Below are 23,823 nucleotides of genomic sequence, written 5' to 3' on the forward strand. Positions count from 1 at the left end.
GTTTGTATGACAAGAAAATTACTATCTCAATCAGAAATGTTACTTAAAACAAATGTATCATATCTTTCTAGATTGAACAAAGCCATTTACATAATCTTTACATTTCTTAGGATTTTAGATTTCTCATTCTGGAAAATATAAGTATATATGCACAGTTTAGATATACACACTGAACATTATAGTATTAGCATACCTTATAACAGTATATTTTAGTTTATTATTGCTTACTTAGGTCAATGTAATTAATAATGGAAGCATGGTCAAAATTAATAGAAATTTGTAGATTATTTTGTGAAACACAATTTTCTGATAACTCCTACTCTAAAATACTTGATATTTAAGAGCATGCTGTGATAATCCAATAACTTAAGAGATTTTCATAATGATGCAGAAATTTTTTCCTATACAGAATGGTAAATGAATAGAACCTCAGAATAATTTACTTCTTTGCCCCAATATATTGGGTGTTTTCCTTTATTAAAGGACAAGTGCATATTAGCTCAGATAAGGGCAAGCATACATTGTGACCCTCGTCCCTTGATGTGCTTATGCCTCCTTTACTTCCTCATCTTTTTTTCTGTAGTTTCTTCAGATATTTCCATTTTTAACTGAAATATAATTTACATATCATAAAAGTTGACCTTTTAAAACATACAATTCAGTGGATTTTTAGAATTTTTTCAAGGTTGCACAACCGTCACCACTATCTAATTCTAGAACATTTCCTTACCCCAAATGGAAACCTCATGCCCATTAGCAGTCACTTCCCATTCCATTCCTCCCTCCTCCAGTCCCTGGCAACAGCTAATCTATTTTCTGTTTCTTTGAATTGTTCAGGTCCTTTTCTTGGACTTTGATTCTTTCTGGCATTTAGAGAACATTTATTTAGTCAGTCAACTAAAACACCATTACCAAAATAAACTCCAAATGAATCAGATGTTTCAACTAACAAATGAAACCTTTCCAGTATAGAAAACATGTACTAGTTTCTTTGTTACCAGAATGTAGAGGAAACCCTTCTAACAACCTAAAACCCAAATAATAAAAGACTTATATATTAGCAAAAAAATTATTTCTACAGGATAAAAACACCATAAATAAAGCAAACAAAAAAAAAATGAAAACCTGGGAAAAATTACTTGTGACATGTATTACTGACAAATTGGTAATTTCCTAAATGTTTAAGAGCTATGGAAAAATCAAGGAATAAAAGGCCACACAAACATATTTTTAAACATGGGCAAAAATCACAAAAAAATTTCATAGAAAAAAATAAATGGCTCTTCAATACATGGAAAGATGTTCAACTTCCATTGTAATTAAAAAAAATGCAAATAAAAGCTCCACCAAGGTTCCACTCGACAAATGGCAGGTATCCAAAAACTTGACAAGGCTGTGGGCAAGCTGGTTGGATTGCAGAATTGCACAGAAAGAAATCTGGCAAACTCTGACAACCACATATTCAGTTGTCCTTTAGTCACGAAATGTCCCTTCTATGAATTTGCACTAAAGGTGCATCTGACCAATATGAAACAGTGTACACTAATGTTATTACCTGTAGTCTTCCTGATTATAGCAAAACTAATACATCCATTCGATAGAAAATGATGAAGTTCTATAGAAAAGAAGGATTAGCTCTAAGAAATGATCTCTAGGAGTGAATTCCAGGATATAGTAAGTGAAAGGAGAAACACAGACGCATAAACCAAGACTAACAAAACGGTTACTATAGGAAGTGGTTGGGGATGAAATGGAAGAAATAGGAATGAGAGTGAGAGGCTTTCTAAAAATACAATTTTGACTTTTGAAATGTGTAAATGTTTTACATATTAGTAAAATAAATCAAACCTAGTAATTTTTTTTTCAAAATAAAAAGAATCAAATGAATCCAACTATATATCAAAATGATAAAATAAGTACAGAGAGTAAAGAAGTCAGGTCAATTCTGAACAAAGTACTCCTTGTATAAGCTAAAGTCATGGTGGGAAAGTCTGTTTGGAATTGGATATTTGCACAGTCTCAAAGTATCACCACATGAATTGCTTATAAATTACAAAGGAGAAAGACCTGTCTGTACTGGGGTGTGCTGGTAGGCACCTTTTTATTTATTTCTTTTTCTTTTTTCCTTTTCTTTCTTTCTTTTTTTTTTTTTTGCAATGCTGGGGATGTTACCCAGGGCCACACTTGCTAGACAAGTGCTCTACCACTGAGCTACATCCCCAGGCCTGGTACCATATTAATCAAATAATCAAAAAAAAATTTTTAATTGAAGTACAGTATACATAGCCTACAATTTATCATTTTTAAGAATTAACAGTTCATTTTCATTGAGTGCATTCACATTGTTGTGCAGTCATCAGCACCAACCATTTCCAGAACTTTTCCTCCTTTCCATCCTGAAACTCTGTGCCCATTGTTAATAATCAAACTTGGTATCATCCAACAATGGAATGACTCAACCTTTGTGTGTGCTGAGATGTGGTGGGAGGTACTCATCAGCTCAATGGCATTCTTGCTAAAATGTTTAGCCCAAATCTAATAATGAGAAAACCCTCAGGCAACTCCAGAAGGCAGAACATCCTACACAACCTGATTTGGTCTCCAAAAATCACCATTTATTTATAATATTTACATATTATAAATTATGCCAGGTGTGGTGGCACATGCCTATAATCCTAGTGGCTGGGGAGCCTGAGGCAGGAGGATCGAGAATTCAAAGCCAGCCTCAGCAAAAATGGGGTGCTAAGCAACTCAGTGAGACCCTGTCTCTAAATAAAACACAAAATAGGGCTGTGGATGTGGCTCAGTTGTTGAGTGCTCCTGAGTCAATTCCTGGTAACATAAATAAATAAATAGATAGATAAATAAACAAATAATATATAGTTATATGTCATATAAATTATATATATAAATTTATATATCACCATTTATTTGTTTTAAAAAAATAAAAGGCAGGAGGATTATTTTAGATTAATAGAAATTAAAGATACAACCAACTGCAGAGTCTTTGATTGGATCTCATATTTAAACAACAACCAAACAACTATAAAGTATACTTGGGGGACAACTGAAGAAATTAGAATATACACTGTACATTACATAAAATTATACCAGTGTTAAATTTCTTGGTTATAACAGAGAATGTGTTTATGTGTGAGAATGTGCTTGCTCTTAGGAAAAACATTCTTGGGGAGAAATATCATGATGTCTAACTTATTTTGAAATGGTTCTTCAGATAAATGATCAATTATATTTATTCAAACTCATATATACACACATGAAAATGGGAGAGAAAGAAATGTGAAATTAAGGGGCTGGGGTTGTGGCTCAGCTATAGAGTGCTTGCCTAGCACATGTGAGGCCCTGGGTTCAATCCTCAGCACCACATAAAAATAAATTAATAAAAAATAGGTATTGTGTCCAACTACAACAACAATAACAAAAAACAAATGTGAAATAATTAAAAGTTGGGAGAAAAGGAGACAAAAATAGAATAGGATGAGATATTATATTAAAAGAATTATAATTAACTTGATAGCTACAATATATAGACATTTTCAGTTTGTAGTTATGTTTTTACTTTTACTTACTCATATTTTAAGTTAAATAATCAAACCACATGGGAATTTTTTCTTTATCTCTGTGTTCTTTTTAGTTCTTACGCTTTAACATGAAATTTCCATAGGTCTTTAATTTTTTAATTGAAATTAAATGTCTTCAGAGTTACATTTTATGGAATTTGATTTTATTGTTTATTTAGAGCAGAAATCTAATTGTAAGATCTTTAAATAAAACAATACGGACAGATTTATAATTTTTTTTTTTTTTTTAGTTGTATATGGACACAATACCTTTATTTTAGTTTTCTGTGGTGCTGAGGATGGAACCCAGTGCCTTCCACATGCAAGGCAAGCACTCTACCACTAAGCTACAGCCCCAACCCTGGACAGATATTTTACAAAGCATTTCTAGTAGACTTCTCTCTCTGCAGATATAGTGCTACTGCCACTTCAGATAGTGACTTGTGTTCTTAAAAAATATTCTTGTACTTGAGAACAGATATGCACAGTGGAGTAGAAAAGAAATTCAACATCTGGCCGACATGAGTGATTAGCAAGAATGTAGTAACTGAATCCGCCTGATTCCTTGTGTTATGCTGAATTAAAATCTCTCTTTCAGGAGGTGAAATTGACTGTGTGGATAAGGATGGCAACACTCCTCTCCATGTGGCTGCAAGATACGGTCATGAGCTTTTGATCAACACCTTAATAACCAGCGGAGCTGACACTGCCAAGTAGGTTACTGCAAAATACAGTGGTGTCATTGTCACACACAGGCATGCTGCCAAAGGGGTGCTGCTGCATGTGGAGTGTCCCCATTTGTCAGATTAAGGTGGATCTGTACTATTAGACTAACCACAAATTAAATTTGAAATAAATTAAGTGTCTTTAATGACAGTCGCAGGGAAGAATCATTTTATTTTTCAGCTACATCAGAACGAGGCCCTTTCCAGTGGTTTCAATTAAGGAATCTTGAACTTGATTCCTAACTCTGCTTTCTAATTTTCTTCTGTTTTTTCCAATGCTCAATGTTAACCTAACAGGAAAAAAAAAATGGACGAATTTGAAATTTCTTCAGGATTCTTGCTTAGTTTTTTTGTGTGATGATTATGGAGTACAATTGAGTTCATCTATCACATAGGGAAGGAGGGACCTACTTCATTTTACATATAGTTGAATGTAAATATAGAAAGCCACCACATAGTTCTGTCACAGTGCCAGGTCCTGGGGGGACTCAGAAGAAGTTACCAGATTGTGTCTATAAGGTACTCATAATTTTGTTGGGGACCAAAATTCACTTAGGACAAATAACTATACAAAATAGTCTATATTACAAGGTCATGAATGGAAAGGGACTTGAGTGGCAGAATGTTTGGTACCTATGCTGTAGAACATAGAGAGGAGGGGGAAAACACAAGACTGGCAAAGGTTTCTGAAAAGGCTTCATGGAGCAGAGGAGTCTTAATAGGCTCTGGAGGATGAGGGTCATCTGAGTGTAGTAGAGGGCGGCAGCCACCCCGTACAAGAAGGAAAACAGGAGCAACCAAAGAGGGAAAGTGGTTGCCTCCAGAGTAGAGGTATGTGACAGTGCTGTGCTCTGTCCAGGGGTGCACGGGAGCAGGAGTGGGGGAACGCAGGTTTGCTGGGCTCTCCCTGGGCTCCAGTCCAACCTGTCTCACTTTTGAGCCCATTGCACAATCCCTCTGTGCTTCGGCTTCCTCATTTGAAAAATAGGAGTAATAATAGTACCTATCTATAGGTTTGTTATGAAGATTAAATGATTTAATTACTAATTAAGCTTTCTGGTATATGGTAAGATCTATATGAGATATATAAATATATCTGTTAAGGTTATTAAAAAGATAATCCATTTGAAAAGCTCTTTGACTGGTATGTGGCCCATAGTAAGCTACCAATAAATGTTAACTATTATTTTATTACTTAATAATATGTGATAGAACCAAATTAAAGAGGACTTTAAATGCCCGAATGTAGAGTTTAGCCTTCATCACACAGACTGTGGGTTACAAACAATAACTGAATTTTTAGAAGAACATGAGGGCAGCATATGTTAGGAATTCTGTTTGTCAAATGTTGTGCAACAGAATTGAAAATCTTGCTTGAAAATGAACCAGAATTTAAATGGTCCAGGGAAGTTTGTGATGGGATCATGTTTTAAATCAGGTTCACAGAGGACCTGGTATCCTGGGCTTAAAGTGAATTATATGGAGAATTATATGGTGCACTCTGGTGCTATATAATGCTTTACCTTCATCAGTTCAACATTAAGTTGAACTGGGTTCTAATGACCTTCTGGGCTCCCCAGTCTAGTGGCAGAGATAGAACAAAAGCAGATGACTACAGTACTATAAGTTTTGTTACAATGGAGGTTTGGATCCGGCTGTGGTTCACAGAGTTTGAGAAATACTATCTGGGTCCCCCACAAGAGTTGACATTTCAGCAAAAGGAAGGATGCGTAAGAATTTTTCAGGTGGACAGAACGGTAGGGTAGAAAGAGAGGAAGAAGCAAGGAAGGACCTTCCCTGAATAAGGAACAGCCTTGATAAAGACACAAGTATATGAATGTGGTAAAAGCAAATTTCTAAAGTGGGTGCTCTGATGTGTGGGGAGGTAGGAAGAAACGAGGTAGAAAGGCAAGAAGAGCCTCATCTCAAGGGATCTTGCATGTCCTGCCAAGGAACTGGATTCCATTCTGAGGCATCGGAAGCTGCTAAGGAATTGTAAGTGGGTGGGGCTAGCTGTGTCTGATGATCCCATTTGTGTATAAGAAAGATCATTGTGATTAGGCATCCAGACGTTCTGGAGGCTGTCCAGATGGAGATCGTTGGCAGACATTTGCAGACTCTTGCAAATGTCCCAGGAGGAAAAGATGAGGTCTTGGGCTAAGGAGGAGGCTAAGGGCCTGCAGAGGAGGGAAATGCTGAGCAAATAGTATCAGCAGCAGGATGTCTCTTCTAGAAGAGATAGGAATCCACTGTAAGCCAAGGCCCTTCTTGGCTTGACTATTATAGTAGTCCCTAAAAGAGTCCAGCTCAGTTTTGTGGCAAGAGTATGACAGCAGGACTTAGGAGGCCCTTCCCAGTTTCTGAAGTTCTCAGCCAGGCCCAATCCAAAGCCAGAGATCAGAACTGCTCAGTGTTAATTAAGCAGAAGTAAAATACCTACAACCAGCTTTACCTGTCATGTGCCAATATTTTCAGTAGTATGTTTCCTTCAACTTTAGGTTATCAGGGAAGTTTTTGCCATCCATTTGCATCCATTTTAGAGATAAACCTAAACTGGGACTGATATTTAATTAAAATTCCCCAGAAAAAAATTTTATTCAATAAATACAAAGTTTACTTCCTTGTAATTATTTTGCTTTCAATTTGTGCAAACACACCATATAGTAAAGTGCCTTGGAAATGACATTTTTGTTCAAGTGGCCTTTCCTTCTTTTGGCTGTGCTGTGTCCAAGGGACAGAGACAAAGAAAACCTTGTCCCAACCTTAATAAGCCATGTCTGCTTTCTTTTGTCACAGTATGTCTGGGGATATCTTGGAATACGCTGTGCGACATTGGTTCAGTGAGTGAGTGTGTACGTGTGTCTGTTTGTGCTTCTATGTGCAAGAGAAGGAAATCCACCTTAGAAGGAATATTAAAATGAAGGGGAGGGATTGGGGTTGTGGCTCACTGGTAGAGCATTTGCCTAAAATATGTGAGGCACTGGGTTTGATTCTTAGTACTTCATACAAATAAATAAAATAAAGATCCATTGACAACTTTAAAAAAAAAGTGAAAGTAATTGGAGGAGGTTAATTTGCTAAAAGCCCCTCAGAAAATCTCTGGGTCCTTTTTGATTTATGTAGCATAACTTAATAAAGAGGAGAAAAACAGGCCTTTCTTTCTATAAATAAATTAACTAATCAAATTTATTAAAATGCCCCTCTCTGTTCAGAATCAGTATGGCCAAATGTATATTAAAAGTTTTTTGTACAAGTTTTATCATCATTATTTTCTTGTGGACTTAGTTGAATGTCATTTTCAGCCCTCAGTTAGAATGTTCTTTTGTTTGTTTGTTTTCTTCTCTGCTTCTCTGAACTTGAAGTCAGGGCACTTTCTGCAGCATGACTCAGTGCTCATGGGACTTTATGTGGCCTCAGAGCCCTTTGGTTTTCTTCTTCGCCTATCTTAAGTGTGGGGCTCTTGTCTCTAGGATTTTAATTTGCCTTCCACTTCACCACGTGTGCTCTCAGGTCTTTTCCTGCCTCCACTGCAGCAGATTTGTGATGCTATAGTTATTCAGATAACTGGCTCTGGCACACATTCATCAATTATTCGTGGAGAGCCTGTTAAGTGTCACACGTGGTGCCAGGTTCTGGGTTGAAGAGGTCCCTACCCTGAAGGAATTTATAATCCATGGGCTGGGGGATTTAAACAAACAATCACAGTTATGCTAAGAGTGTGACATCAAAGCAATTGCCAGTGCCTCTGGGATTCGGAAAACATATCTGGGACATCATATCCTGTCTGGCAAGACTAGGGTGGGCTTCCAGGAAGAAGCAATGTTTAACCAAGACTGAAGGATGAGTAGCAATAATTAGGCTTTGATAGAGTATTTTAGGTCCTCAATATAGGCTTATTTTTATTATGATGTTACTTGAATATGTATAAGTATAATAATATGTATAAATGTAAATTCCTTTGGCTTTTGACACCAATATATCAGCAATTCTTTAAAATTATAAAATATATGCAAACATGGGCTGGGGCTGGGGCTCAGTGGTAGAGCATTTGCCTAGCAAAGCTAGTGCAAGTCCCTAGCTTTGATCCTCTGCATCACATAAAAATAAAGGTATTGTGTGCAGCTACAACTAAAAATTTAAAAAAAATATTTAAAAATATATATATATATATGCAAACAGAAAACACTAGCATTCGTGTTGATTGCACAATTTGACAATACTGTAGTAGAAAATGCTCATGAGTGCTTTACCTGTGCCAGGCACCACTCCGAGGGGGTACACTTAACTGTCACAGCATCCCCAGGTGGGCTATTAAAAAAAAACTTATTTTCAGCTCTTGATTGAAATATTTTTGGTTTTTCTTTTTGCTTCTCTGAACTTTAAGTCAGGGTACTTTCTGCAGTTTGACTCAGAACAGATGCTGAGTAGGGTCAGAACAGAGCCTAGTTCTTGTGGGGAAAGGAAAGACATTCACTGAGATTCTAGAATACCCATAGGTTGGACAATGGCCAGATCCAGAAAGGGTCTTTCTGGCCATGTTAGAATATTTGGATTTATTCTAAAGGAACCACTGAAAATGCCTATAGATTACAAATAGCAATGATCAGATCCCGTTGTTGGCAGAGAAACACAAATGCCTGTCACTTAGTAGAACATAAGAAATATCTAGACTGGCATAGATAAAATTCATAAGAAGCTTGGTTTTTAGATTTAGGCTGACAATCCAAGTAAAAATCATAAAAATCATCCTATTCTAAATTTAGGATATGTTTTTGTCTTACCCACTCAGTGAGCAAAACTAAACCAATCCTTCTTCCCTAGAAGATTTGTGAGATAAATGTTGTAAGATATTTAGAAAGATGGAAAAAAATAATAGAAATGCTGACTAATCACATTCATTCTTGGCTTCTAAGGAGTCACACACCTGATCTTAAGAAAGCACAACCTGATTGCATCTTTAACACTCAGACTGCTAATTATCCCTTGAAACAATAATCACAAGGGTAGTGATAATATTAACACGGATGGGAAAGGCTTACCACATGCCAGATGCTCTAGCACTTGGGGTGCATTATCCCAACGAGTCCTTCCAGTTGCTCTATGATTCAGATGCTGTAATTGTCTTTATTTTCCTGATGAGGGAATCATTATGTACTTGCCAAAAATCAAAGAGTTAACAAGTAGCAAAAGTGGGACTCAAACCCAAAGTTTATGACCCCAACACCTCAATTACAGTGTTCTCTTCCACACAGCCAAGAGGAAAGACTCTAGAAAAGAGAGGGTTAGGAAGGGGAAGCCATAAAAGAACCCATATTCTAATGGCAAAAAATGCCTTTTTTTTCACCTCTGATAGCTCTCGACAAGGACAGTCTTTCAGACCTCATTTATTCTGAAATAACTGGGTAGGAGATGCCAGCTAACAGCCAAATTAGAAATAGCTAAATACAAATGGGTTCCATTAATTTTATGACTTGTCAAATAAATGTAGCAATTTAACTGGAATTGGTCTCTTTCCTGTAACTCATCATGTTAACTTTAGGGTTCTTTGGCACCTTTTTTCTTGATGGGCCTTGATGTATACCTGATGAAATAGGAGCGATGCTTTTTATTTGACGAAGACAGCCAAGTCCTAATTTTCTTACTAAAGGTTTTATAATCCTTCCTTGATAAGCAGTCTTATTTTATGACAACAAAGAAGTAGTTTTATTTTGAAATGTATGGATAATTTCTGACAAGATTCTGAGATTCTAAATTCTGCTTTTCTCTTTTTTTTCCAATTATGACTTGATATTTAGTTTCACTATTTGAACCATAGTATCATATTCAAGTTCAAATGCCAATAGTACTTGAATCCACACAACTACATTTTCAAAACCTACACTGAGGTAGTGACTTTATTAACTGTAGAATAAAAAATGTGTACTAAGCCGAATTTGTGCTAGAAATTTTAAATTAGAGTAATTCTATATCTCTTTTGTTAGTAAATTGAAAACAATGGAATAATTAGCTAATGTAGGGTATAATGAATTACCCAAAGACAGGGTAAGGTGGCAAGGTTGATGACAAGTATTGGTAATGAACTTTATGGGATATATTACAGTGTTGCTGCTGTTAAACTTGTCACTTTTTGTTTTTCTCAATTGGCTTCTTACAGACTTTGATGCTATTTTCTCTTTTGCTTGTGTTCTTTTATGTAAAGATATATTTTACAAAAATGTATATGTGATGCCTTGTGTGTGTGTGTGTTAATGTGTGTATGTATTTCAAGAATGAGGTAGGTCCAAAGAAATCTTAAATCCAGTCCTTGATTTCAAGTATGTTCTTTCAGGAACTTGAAACTATCCTATTCATTTTCCTTTTCTAAAAGTCCAGAGATATTGAATCACAAATTTTTAACATTTTACTCCCCAAAACAAATAAAATGGCTAGGTAAAATTATAGTAGCTTAAAATTCCACTTAGGTGCTTTAAAACATGGTATACATTTTTTTTTTTAAAAATAGTATGTGTCTATTAAATAAAGAGGGAACAATATAAATAACAGTATATAAGGAAAATCTTTTCCCCCATCCCCCAACTCCCTTTTCCTTTTCAGGAGCACCAAGGTCATCGCTGATGCAATTGCTTTTCAGAATTTTTTTTTTTTTTTGGTAAATGATGAGAGAGGCAATTATAAGCAATTCTCCTCCACATGACACTGCCCGGAAGACTGGCAAATTGCATTTCTTGATGAATGCCAGCTATTATATACACTGAGCTGGAAATCTCCATATAGGGAAAGGAAAACTAACAGAGGGAAGATGGAACAAAAACACTAATAAATACAAGTTAGCATGGAAAGAGGGAGTGGTGGTTAATTGCTGACAGACTCACATTTTGCAGAACACTGAATACCATGAAATATCTGTGGATATGTATATACTTTCACACATTTGCACACCACATAATAACTTCTGGGATGGCAAATAAAATCTATGTAACCAAAGCTTAACAAATTCAAATCATACTATTTCTTTATGAAGCATGAAATCTGAAAAGGGCCACCTTGTTTCAGAGAAGAAACTTAGGTAATTAATGCTGCCATAGTCCCATAGTTGCTCATGTTATGTAGAGGGTTTTTAAAATCTGAAATGTATTATTTGATTAAAATGAGATGTTGTGGGAAATGGTCACCAACATGATAAATGCTATGAGCACACAGGAGCCACCTTGTGATTCTGTAATGAACTGTGATTCAGCATGTGGCTTTGGGTCCTTGTTCAAGGAGAGGTGGTAGGGAAGAGGAAGAAGAGGATTTAATTCCGAAATCAGAAAGTGCTGCCATCAGAAGGCTGCCTGTCCCTTAAAGGATCATCCCGAGGACTGTTATGGTGGGGGTCAATCTAATGAGTTATTTTCTAGACTCTTTCTGCTATTCTGTTGGGAAAAATATGATAGGCTTATAAAATATACCCAAAATAATGTTTGTCACTCCTAGCTGTGTTTTTGTGTAGTGGTGTGGGTTAATGTGTAACATTAAAAAAAAAAAAAAAGTCTTATTAGAAAGATAGAATTTAACTGGAAAAAGGTAAACATTAGATTTTATTCCTGTAGAAAATTTTATTTTCAATAATAAATTTATTATTAACTCTTAAAGTGCTCATCACCTCATGGGCCAATTATAAGTATTTGTTTTATCAAATCAAATAATAAAACAAGTGTTTTTCAACATTGAGAGTGTATCTTGCTCAGCACTGTTATCGCAAGCTCTTAGCATAGTATCTGATGCTTAGAAAGTGTCCTGCAGATGCATGAGTGAATGAATGAATAAGACTTAAGCCACCAAGCTGAACAAAACAGGAAGGAAATTAATTTTTTAAAGTATTTGTTTATGTGAAACATATTTTCTTAAAAATATATATTTCTATGATTAGAGGCTTTTAATTCTCATTCAGATCCAGGATTTTATTATTTTAAGGTAGAAAATGATTGCATCGGGCTGGGGTTGTGGCTCAGCGGTAGAGCACTTGCCTAGCATGTGCGAGGCCCTGGGTTCGATCCTCAGCAGCGAGGCCCTGGGTTGGATCCTCAGCACCACATAAAAAACAAACAAAATAAAGGTATTGTGTACAACTAAAAAATAAATATTAAAAAAAGAAAATGATTGCATCATTATTTATTGAATCAAAGAATTACAAAATTATTTCAGCCAAGAGCTCCTGTGTCCAAGAACTTCTAGAAGGGTGATATGCGTGTATCTTGAGATCTGTTGTCATGAGCTGCTCTGTTGTTGTTCTTTTTCCCTCCTCAGGTGTGGAATCCATAGCATGTTCCCCTTACATTTAGCCGCCCTAAATGCTCACTCTGACTGCTGCAGAAAGTTGTTATCATCCGGTAAGTAAATCCATTGCCAGAGATGAGGCTTAGTGTGTCCCGTACATGAATCGCGTGGCGTCAGGTGTCTGGACTGAGTGAGTGGCTACCTGTGCTTCATGTAAACACCTGACTTGGCAGGATGAGGTGGTTCTAACTGCATGTGACAGCTCCCAGATATGCTTGGAGTTGAACCTGTTTAATGTCAATATTCCTGCCCCCAATTGAAAGTCTCATCTGATTTTCAAGTTAATGCTTGAAATCTAAAACGAGAAAGAGGCAGGCATGGCCAGGAAATTTAAGTTATAGGAAAAGAAAACATCTTTGAGACTTAAAATGGTAGCTTAACATTCAATATTTTCAGCAAAGGAAAATGGTCAAATCCCCTACATTTTAGTGGGAGAAAATATCATGTTACCTCCCTCCTTGATGGGCAGTATAAAATCGCTAAGGCCAATTTCCCTCCACCCACATCTCATTTTTATTTATTTATTTTTTATCATGAGACTGTTTGGAATCAAGAAATTATTTCTACTGTGGAGCTTTGCAAATTATGCTTTTCACCACTTTTACCAATCTCCATATGTTAAGAAGTTCTTTGGCTTTCAAAAATGGTAGAGATCTGCAAGGCGAAGATTGTTCATTAATTCATGCATCAGATATTCCAAAGGCAATTTTCCCCTTTAAGTAGTTTACCTATAGTTGATTTTGCTTTCTCTGCTTCTGGCATGTTTAAAAATAATCTCTGCATGAAAGCCTGTTTCCCAAATCTTAAACCAACAGAAAGGTTGGAATACACTTAAGAAAATATCTATTCCTACATGTTAGGATTACTCCTTTGCCTTCCATGTTTTCTCCATGTGTTCTGTCTGCCTGTCTATTGCCCTACTTATCTCAAATTGGTTTCATAAATTTCTATCCTGGGATTGAAAAATGGGGCTGTGGTTCACCCAGGAATGATGTGAAAATAAATCCTTCTTGACTTCACGGTTCTTCCTATAAAATTGCCAAGCTTGAGCAGTTACCATTCGTTTCCATGACAACCTCTTTCTGACTACAATTGCTTGCTTTCTGGTTTTCCTACTAACTGATTTTTCTGTCTCTGCAATGTTTCTTGTGGTTTAACTAGGACAAAAGTATAGCATAGTATCCTTGTTTAGTAATGAGCACGTGCTGTCTGCAGGCTTTGAAATAGACACCCCAGATAAATTTGGAAGAACGTGCCTTCATGCTGCTGCTGCAGGAGGGTAAGTACTTAGCAATTTTTGTTATTCCATGACTTAATTGCATAATACATCTTAATTGACTCAAGTTGTCTGTGAACCAGAAGCAATTTCTGTAGTAAATTGGGTAAGAATCATTTCTACCAAATACCAAATATCACTAGTTGCTTTTCCAGATTACCTACTTACATTTTGTTCTTCCAAAGAAATATTGTTAGCCTATCTCATATAGCAAAGAAGGGCTTTTGTTGTTTTCTTTTTTCTGGATCTCTTCTCTGCTTCCTCCCCACACTTTCTCTAACTGTAGATATTCAGGCTGTAGAATATTTATCTACTTGAGTCCCCTCTACCAAAATAAATTAATTTGAAATTTGTTCCTAAATTTTTTGTTGTTGTTGCTGGTAGGTGGGTAGTGATTAAGAGAACCTAATATTGAATTAATTTATGCTCCTTTATAGGCATTTTTGTCCTCACTTCAAATCAGATTTTTAAGTCTTTATGATGACTAAATAAATACAAAGTTCAAGAGAAAGAAAGAGGGTTGGGTATATAGCTCCATTGGTAGAGTACTTGCCTTGCATGCACAAGGCCCTGGGTTCAATCCCCAGCACCACAAAAAAAAAAAAAAAAAAAAGGTGGGGGGGAGCAAGAAATGATTTAATCTTTGCCTTTTTTTTTCCTGAGCTGTAAAGAGAATTTTCCATTAGCTACTCTCATTTTCATATCAGTGATTAGATTAACGCTCTGATTAAAAACATTGTTGATGTATGGCCACACATTGTCCAAACATGGTACCTCTTAGATGGCCTTGTGAGGATGAGGTGTTGGTTCTTCATCAGTTTCCTACTCCTTAAGGAACAGCAGTGCTTCTCCATTTGTGTTACCTATTTATCAGAGGTGGCTTAACTGTGTAGCTTTAGGGCCCTGATTTACATGGGTAAAAAGGTGCCTTCCTCACCCCACCCCGAAAAACAAATGAGCTTCATGAGCCACACACCTTGTATCTGCCTCTGTCTTTGATCCTTTGCCATTTTTCATTAAGTGCTTTATATCAACTGGCACGCTACACCAATACTTACTTATCATAAGAAATTCTTCTAGTTTATGACTGAAATAGCTAGTTCTCTGAGAAAAATGGCTATAAAGGTTGGAGGTGGAGTGGGGAGAGCCCTCCTTAGGCTTATCATTAAGGAGATCATTTTTCTTCTTTCAGATATAATAAAACAATAAATCCAGACCACTTCTTAGCACCCCAGTTTAGAACAATTATGATTATCTCTTTCTATGCCTACATTTAAAAATATATCAGACCTGTCTAGAAAGTGGTAACATACCATTCTGAATTCATGTCTGAAATCCCTATTAGAATAAATATTTAGCTTCTGCTCTTCAATAGAAAAATCCACTTCAATGGGTCCTTTTCTCTCTATTAAATATGATTTATTGCTTTTGTGAATGCCTGAGAAGTTTTGGAAGACAATTATGCTTTATTACATCACTTTCAGCCTTGGTTCTACACATTTGTTTACCCAGATTACAAAGACAGGGAAATGCAACTGTTCTATTTTTCATTAAAGATTATCTAGTTGAAAGGGGTTATCATGGGGGATTCATTTTGCTGTAATAAAAGGTAATGCTCAGCCATTCCAACTCATTGTTTAAAGGTGACATGAAGTTATTATAGGTTGAAGTGATTGTTTCATGGTCTCTTGATGGTTTTGAAAAAGAATTTTAGGATAAATGATAAAACCATCACTGGAGGGTTTAATCATGATTACATGATTCATTAAAAGAATCATTAAATTCCTTAGTGATGGAATTGAAAATGTTCTACCAAGCTCTTTAAATTATTGATTTATTAGCTTTGAAAAAGGAACTTTAGATCATTACAATATAGAATTACTATTACATGTTCCTCTTATTTCTTGGTAGCAGAATTTAAACCTGGTGCTACCATCTTATCTTATGCTGCACCCTGCAGAAAATAGCTCTTTCTGAAGATAACCTAGTAACTAACCTTTACCATGTTAATGATGTTTTCCCTGTCTTTCTAGTAATGTGGAGTGCATAAAACTCTTGCAGAGCAGTGGAGCAGATTTCCATAAAAAAGACAAGAGTGGGAGGTATGTACTCAGGGCACTCTGCCTCAAGTGCCCCCATAAAAGGACTGGGGATCATTGAAAAATTGAGAAATCCTGTGGCATTGAAATGTCAACAAGAAGCTGGCTGGGGGCATTTCATCTGCAGAAGGAAATCCCATGTTGGAGGGAAATGCCAGCAAACCAAACATAAGATGTAAGGAAAGCAACTCCTCTCTCAGCTTCAGCTTAGAAGGGCCAGTTTTCTTCTTTTATTAAAAAGAAAAAAATCTCCTACATGGATATAATTTAGAAAATTCTATTTGTAGCAGAGTAAAACACTTTAGCCTTCTGAACTCAGAATCCGGTCATAAGGTCTAGAGCATTTTTAAGTATGTATTGGACATTTCATCTTGGGATAAATTTTTAGACATATTTACAAAATCAGACATATATACCCCACCAGTGGGTCACAGAAGTTTTCCTACCTCTGTGGTCCTTTATATAGCTAAACTGTGCTATGATGCTACCTGGTACATGAATCCTTTTTTTTATACACACACATCACATGCATGTGTGTGCACACCTATGCACACATACACAAATCATGCATCACATAATGACATTTCAGTCAATAGCAGACCACATACGTGATGGTGGTCTCATATAGCCTGGGTGTGTAGTAGTCAGATCATCAAGGTTTATGTTCACACAATGACAAAATCACCCAGTGATATTTTTCAGAACATGCCTGGTCATGGAGCAACACTTGACAGTATATATATATTTTCCCCTAACATCTCTCTACTCCTCTTCTCCACTGGCATCCTAGCTTTTGGGGGTTGCCTCAAATTTCTTCTTGGACCAACCTACCTAAGACAGCTCCTACTCATCCTTCCAGATTCATGTCAAGTGACACCTTCTTGCAACTCCAATGGGAGTGGCTTTTTGTCTACTCCACTAACACTCCACAGACTCCACAGCTGCAGCTCATATCACATTGTACTGGGAGACTCACTTCCCTTGTCTTTCTCTCCACTTGACTGTGAGTCCTGAGGACAAGGACTGGATGTCATTTTCTCTTTATCTTTGGGCCTTGTCATATGGTTGATGCCTAATAATTTTCTGTATGGCTTATTAAAACAAAAACAACTTAATATATATAATTTATAATTTCCTTCTTTTGGACCAAAGAAGAAAAAATCAACTGAAAAAAGAGCCCTTAGTTGGGCCAGGGTTGTGGCTCAGTGGTAGAGCGCTTGCCTAGCACATGTGAGGCACGGGGTTCAATCCTCAGCACCACATAAAAATAAAGATATTATGTCCATCTACAACTAAAAAAAAAAAAAATTTAAAAAAGAGGCCACAAGTTGACCATAAATATAAAATAGTTTTTCTTTAAAATTGATTAATAATTCTTGAACTAAAGTTATTTCTTGTATTCTGTTTGATTCTTATTCCCTGGATATCAGTCATATCAGAAAAACTGTCACATAATTGAGAACTAAAAATAAGTAATATAAAACATATTTCTGCAGTCTTGCCTGGTCAAGGTGCTTATATTTCCTGATTGGTTCATTTGTTTTCTCATGATAACTTCATGAGGTGTATGGAAAGGCTTACTGTCTTCTTTTTTATCAGATGAGAAAGCTGTACCCAGAGATACTAAATAAGTTGTATATGTACACAGAATTTTAGACCTAGAAAAGATCTTAGGGGACAGCTGCTCAAAGGTCCTTACTGAAGTAAGGTTGAGGAAGCCCAGACCCAGACAGCAGATTTGGTCCTGTTTGCAAATCTGCCCATGAACCTACATCCTTACTCACCAGGAGCTGATGTTCAGAGAAGATGAGACAAAATACCAGTAGCTAAAAACCAAGGCAAGAGTCGGGTGGCACACGGTGGCACACATCTGTCATCCCAAAGGTCTGGGGAGGCTGAGGCAGGAGGATGTCGAGTTCAGAGCCAGCCTCAGCAAGAGCAAAGCACTAAGCAACCCACTGAGACCCTATCTCTAAATAAAATAAAAAATAGGGCTGGGGATGTGGCTCAGTGGCCAAGTGCCCCTGAGTTCAAGCCTTGGTACACCCCCCCGCCCCTCCCCCCTAATCAAGACAATATGTGATGAGAGCTCAAGAGACTCTGACAGTAGCTAAGCAATCACAAACTAAAGAAAGACCACTAACATCTGGAACATGCAGGATAAGTGGGATTTTGATGGGTAGACAAGGTTCAGGAAGGTGCCCTCCCACGAAGAAACCAAGATGGACAGGGGTGGAGGGAAGTATAGACATGATCTGGAAAACCTGAGATCATTCAGTTTGGATATACCAATGGGTATATCTAAGGGAGGGAGATACTCTATAAGAGAAATTGAGACCAACTTGAAAAGGTCTCAATTCCGGGTTGAGGAAGCAAGCTCTTGTCGGTGGGGAGGCTTGACGGTTTTAAAACAGAATTGTTGTATGTGGGAATTGTACATTAGAAAATCCAGTTCTTTGTTCATACCAACTAGAAATTAGGTGTGGGCTTAATTAAAGCTCAAAATGGTCTTAATGGGAATGGTCTTAATGGGTCTTAATGAGATGATCTTGCAATGGTCCCCCAAAAAGAAATAGGGTAGACCTGAACCAGGGGAGGCTATAGGAACATAAAGAAAGAATGGACCCAACATGACTGACCTTGTCTTAAGCCACCAGTCTTTGGAGCCTCTATTTCAATTTATACAGTCATAGGAAGGCATATCCTTTAGCCTCTACACTGAGAGCCAAAGAGCTTTCCACACCCACAGGAATATTGCCACCAGTGCCTGTGTTGATGATGGGTCTGTTTTCCAGGCTGAATGAAGTAATAAATCCCTGTTTGTTTTACAGGACCCCTTTGCACTATGCAGCTGCAAATTGTCATTTCCACTGTATTGAGACGTTAGTGACCACAGGAGCCAATGTTAATGAAACAGATGACTGGGGCCGGACCGCTCTGCACTATGCTGCTGCATCAGACATGGATAGAAAGTAAAAACAGCCTTGCTCATGCTTCCTCTGGGGGTGGGACTAGGGATGGAGAGGCTCTGCTAAGTCTTCTTCATATTGCCTCCTGGAAATTGCAAATAAAGACTTTCATTCAGACTCAAAGGAGTTAGAATAGCTTCATCACTAACCCAGGTTTTCCCACTCTCTGTCTCTATGTTTGATTATTACATGTCACTGAACAATTTCCTCTCTTCTCTGTTCTTTGGGTAGAATGCCAAGTAGAGCTGTCAAGCCCAGGTTTTCAGTCCATTCAAAGTCTTATAATTTATTTGACATATATTGTCGTTTTCCTCGTGACCACTTAAATGCTTCATTTTCCACAAATTTACATTTGCTAATATATGTGTCATATGAAAAAAAAATTTCACCTATGCATCATTCTCATAGCCTTCAAATACAGCCTCAGTATAATTAAAATAAGCACTTTTGTTCCAAGTCTGGGCATGAACTCCTTTTTAGCAGCTAGTAGAGATGAAATTGGTTGCCCTGGATGTGTTTGGATTCTAGGTGTCTAGGAATAGAAGTCAGACATCAGTGACTCAGTTCAAGGAGGAAAGAAGGGGATGGCCCCACAGTTTATGAAATTGTCCTCAAAGACTTAAGGTCGGGGGCTGGGAACACGGCTCAAGTGGTAGCGCGCCCGCCTGGCATGCGTGAGACACTGGGTTCGATCCTCAACACCATATAAAAATAAAATATTGTATCCACCTAAAACTAAAAAGATAAATATTTTTTTAAAAAAGACTTAAAATCAGGCCTTCTTTATAAGAATGCTTTTTGATGACTCTATGTGGAGAACTATTAGATTATTTGCTGTCCTGTTCTGCACAATTAACTCTGGATCGGTACTAACCACTGCTTTTGTAGAGCAATGAGTTTTAAACATTTTATTTAATTTACTTTTTTGGTGCTGGAGTTTGAACCTGGGACCTCACACATGCTAAGCATGTACCTTACCACTGAGCTACTCTCCCAGCCCCTTTAAACATTTTGAATGGTGACTCACAATAAGAAATACATCTTACGTCGTGAACTAATGCAAGCATTCACATATGTATGTGCATATAAAACAGAAATAAAAATGTATAGAACCATATTTACATTTATTATTTGTGATGCATTCTGATATTTTCTATTCCATTTCATAATTAAGAATTGCTGAGAGCAACCCACTAAATTTATTTCAGTATTTAGTAATGGGTTATGATCATTAGTTTGAAAAACCTACAAGCATAAGAATGCTATTCATTTTTATATTTATTTAATATAAGTATTATATAAATGCTATTTATTATATAATGATTTACATGATGATTATATTTATTATATAATGATGATAAGGTCAGATATGTCCCTCAGGATCCCATAGCTATGCAGGTTATTAATTCAACAAACATTTATTGAGTAACTGCTGTATGCAAGGCTCCATGCTATTTGCTTAGAACAAAGTAAGAAAGCTGGAGGAGATGGGACATTGGTGTTTTCCATCTGTTAAGGGCTGGAAAAGGAATCCTGGATAATAATCATTCTGACAGATGAAGGGCAATTGGGACTGTACTCCTGGATAAGTGAGATGCTGATCTGGCAAGGAGTGTGGTAGGAGTTAGACAGGTTTGAGCTAAATTGCTTCCTTTTTTTTCTTGGGGAGTTTTAAGGTGTTTACTGAAAGGTGGGCAACTCAGTTGTCCTAATCTCTCACACCTGGGTAGAAGTTCTAGAAAAGGCATGTGCTCAAGTGCATTTCTTGGGAAAAAATAGATTAGCTGAATGGCCTTGGAGAGAGCTGTATATATCATCAGTGAAAATCGGTGATGCTTATTTTGGGGGGTTGGGGTCAAAATCACTGAGATATAATTGTACTAAAATTAATTGCAATTTTTTTTCTATCCCTTATGCTGAGAAGTAAGACTGTCTTGGGAAATGCCCATGAAAATTCAGAAGAACTTGAAAGAGCCAGGGAGCTGAAGGAGAAGGAAGCCGCACTGTAAGTTTCTTCTGAGCTGAAGAACAAGATGCCGCCACTCCTGCTTTGCCTGCTTCTCTGGGTTGCCACACTGCTTGCCTTTCTATGTTAGGGTTCTATTTAGAATCGTGAGGAAGGAATGCAGGCGTGCCTTTTATGAAGAAGAAACTGTTCTTATTATACATCCTTCACTGGTGCTATTTTCACACAGGGAACTTCCTAAAAGTGTAACCTTTGCCCTGTCACTATGATTGGTCAGCAGCTTTAGATCTAAATATCATTTCTGACTCTGCCATGTCTCATATGCCTCAGGGACATAGTAAGGCCCCCTTCACAGCCGTAGGCCTTAGGTTCTGCGTTTATGACCTGGGGATAACCTGCAGTGGGTTCTCTAAAGGTCTTCTGGTGGTGTGGAGTGTACCAGTCTTCCCCTCACTCCTTCCTTCTTTCCGGCACATTGACTTAAAAACAGCTTCCTGTTCCATGTAAACAGCTTCCCCTGACCCACCTCATCCTACCTACCCCACTCTGGCTTCTGACAGAGACTTAGCTGTTGCTGTGACAGCAGTTGGATCACCTGTCATCTCCACAGAGCGTTGATATATAGGAACTCCAGTGCTTCATCCTCTAAGATTTTAGTCACAAGAATTGCCTGGCACATAGTTGGTGTACAGAAACTGTTTAATAAATGAACAAACAAATGAGCAGGTGCCCACACTTTGTGCCACACCCCCAGGGGACCCAATGGATCCAGTTTTCTCTGAGTCTGCAGGCTCATGGTCCCTAACTCATTTATTCTCTGCTCCAATTGTCAAAGAAAGCAGTTTCTTTGTGACTTGAATGTTTGTGTCTACCCTGTGATCTTCCCATTTCCCACTGGGTTCCGCCCTTTCACCCCCCACCCCCACCCCATATTCAGAGCATCATGGAAGGGTATAGGTAGCGAGTGTGGTTCTGGTGCAGGTTACAGAACATAGCTTTTGACCATTTCTGGGGATAGGAGACACAGCTGTGAGTACAGCAGAATGACCAGGTTTTGCTCTGATACTCTAAAAATGTAAATAATAACATTAAAAGTTATAAAATTGTAAGTCACCTCAGCAAATGCTCCCTTCTCCAGCAAACCGAAAGTTTGCCCTGGGCCAGTCTAGCCCTCTGACAGTGGAAGGGGAGGGAAGCTAGAGAGGTAGTTAAAGGATAGTGAACCAGCAGACCTGAGAGCTTCTTTGTGCAAAGGGAGGCTGTTCCCCTTGGCCAGATATAGCCCCAATCTACAGTGTTGCTGTCACTTGTATATCTTAAGTGTCAAAAATTACTAGTTAGGGGCCTGGGAGGAACAAATATAAGCATCTCCAGTTAAAACATAGAATTCATTTTTTTTCCTTTGGAAACTATATGGAGAATATACAAATTCTATAGCACTATTGTTATTGTAGAGTGTAGTTCAGCTATATCCTGGATTAAATGATTCTTTGGTAGCAATTTCAAATGTTTTCCAGATTACAAATACAACCAATCACTGATTTCTAGAATATAGTCTATTGAAAAGTTGGAATTTGTGTATTCTCTAGGATGTTATTGCTATTGAATGATTTTATTTAAAGATCCAAATTTGGTTTACAATGAGTCATACCTGAGATCCTATCCATGGGCATAATTACCAAAATCCAAAGAACTTCCTTATAAGGTATAAATGACCCAAGACAGCATGATAGTAGGACTCTAATAATAAAGTTTGATTTAGCATGGAAAAATGTGACAGATAGCATTTTGTTTAAAAAAGTATTTTCTATCAATTTTTCTAAAAAATTGTAAGAACCTGTTTAATTAAAACTTCTGTATATGATTCGTTTACTCCTTTTGCCTTATACCAAGAGATAGGTAAACGTCATGTAAAATTTTGAGTCAACTAAAGAAATTTTCCATTGAAAGGTCTTTTTTAAGGTATAAGCTTATGTTTAAAATTTTAAAAGCTTGATGTAAGTGTAAAATTGAATCAGTGTGGCCTCATAAGAATGTGTGTCCCATTGTTGTAGATATAATACTGAAATTATGGAGTGTCACTCTCTGGCTAGTTATTCCCTCTGTGCTATCAAGATCAGACCATTTGCAATTAGCCCTGAACAGAATGCTTTATGTCCCTGAGTATTTTTGTCTGGTGTTGCAGGCTCTTCAATAAAAGTACAACCAAGCTCCTTCCTCTAGCCTATTTCAAAGATTGTGACTTTTTCAGGAAAATTACAACTGTATCAAAAAAGCCTTTCAATATTATTTTGTTCCAGTCTATATTCCTAATGGTATAATTTAAGCTTCTTTCTTCATATGTAGTTACTGAATTAGTCATTTATATATTTTAAAAGCTTATCCACTCCTTTAATCTTTTTATTATTCAGACTATCCTTGGGTTGTTTTTCTTACTCTATTTTAAACTTTTGTTTTCTTGTCTTTTGATCTTAGTTTCCAATAGCAATGTTACAAATAATCCCCTCTCTGTTGGGTTTGCTGAGTTGCAAAGGCCTGACCACTTCTTTGTATTTGAGACTTCATCTTTTGAACACAGAGATCTAAGTCTTATTATTTGGAGATCTTGACAAAAGACATTCTATACCTGAAGATGAGAAGAATAAAAAAAATAAATTACCCTTTTGCTTCTAAAGCTTTTCCTGAATTCTAGAATGGCTATTTTAAGTGGAAATAAAGATAGCTATGGAAAATGTGTGTGTATGTGCACACACACACACATACACACACACATACACTCACTCATTCACTCACACTACCTTCCAGCGCAGAAAGGTTTATTGCAACACAGTTCTTAAAGAAACACTTAAATTTATAAAGTGCTTTGTGGAACATGAAAAACAGGGGGG

At 37.1% G+C, this 23,823-nt stretch overlaps 1 protein-coding gene across 3 annotated transcripts in view; it reads left to right on the forward strand.

Annotated features, from left to right (window-relative positions):
• Positions 1–23,823, forward strand: part of Ankrd44 (ankyrin repeat domain 44) — a 298,968-nt gene that overhangs the window by 193,838 nt on the left and 81,307 nt on the right. For all 3 annotated transcript variants that reach the window (XM_027924996.2, XM_027924997.2, XM_071618968.1), the window contains 6 exons: positions 4,180–4,294; positions 12,596–12,678; positions 13,841–13,904; positions 15,935–16,003; positions 18,832–18,972; positions 20,894–20,974. In XM_027924996.2, the coding sequence (XP_027780797.1) occupies positions 4,180–4,294; positions 12,596–12,678; positions 13,841–13,904; positions 15,935–16,003; positions 18,832–18,972; positions 20,894–20,974 (553 nt within the window). The remainder of the gene's footprint in view (positions 1–4,179; positions 4,295–12,595; positions 12,679–13,840; positions 13,905–15,934; positions 16,004–18,831; positions 18,973–20,893; positions 20,975–23,823) is intronic.

This window comes from Marmota flaviventris, chromosome 11, assembly GCF_047511675.1.
Source record: "Marmota flaviventris isolate mMarFla1 chromosome 11, mMarFla1.hap1, whole genome shotgun sequence".
Lineage (NCBI taxonomy): Eukaryota > Metazoa > Chordata > Mammalia > Rodentia > Sciuridae > Marmota > Marmota flaviventris.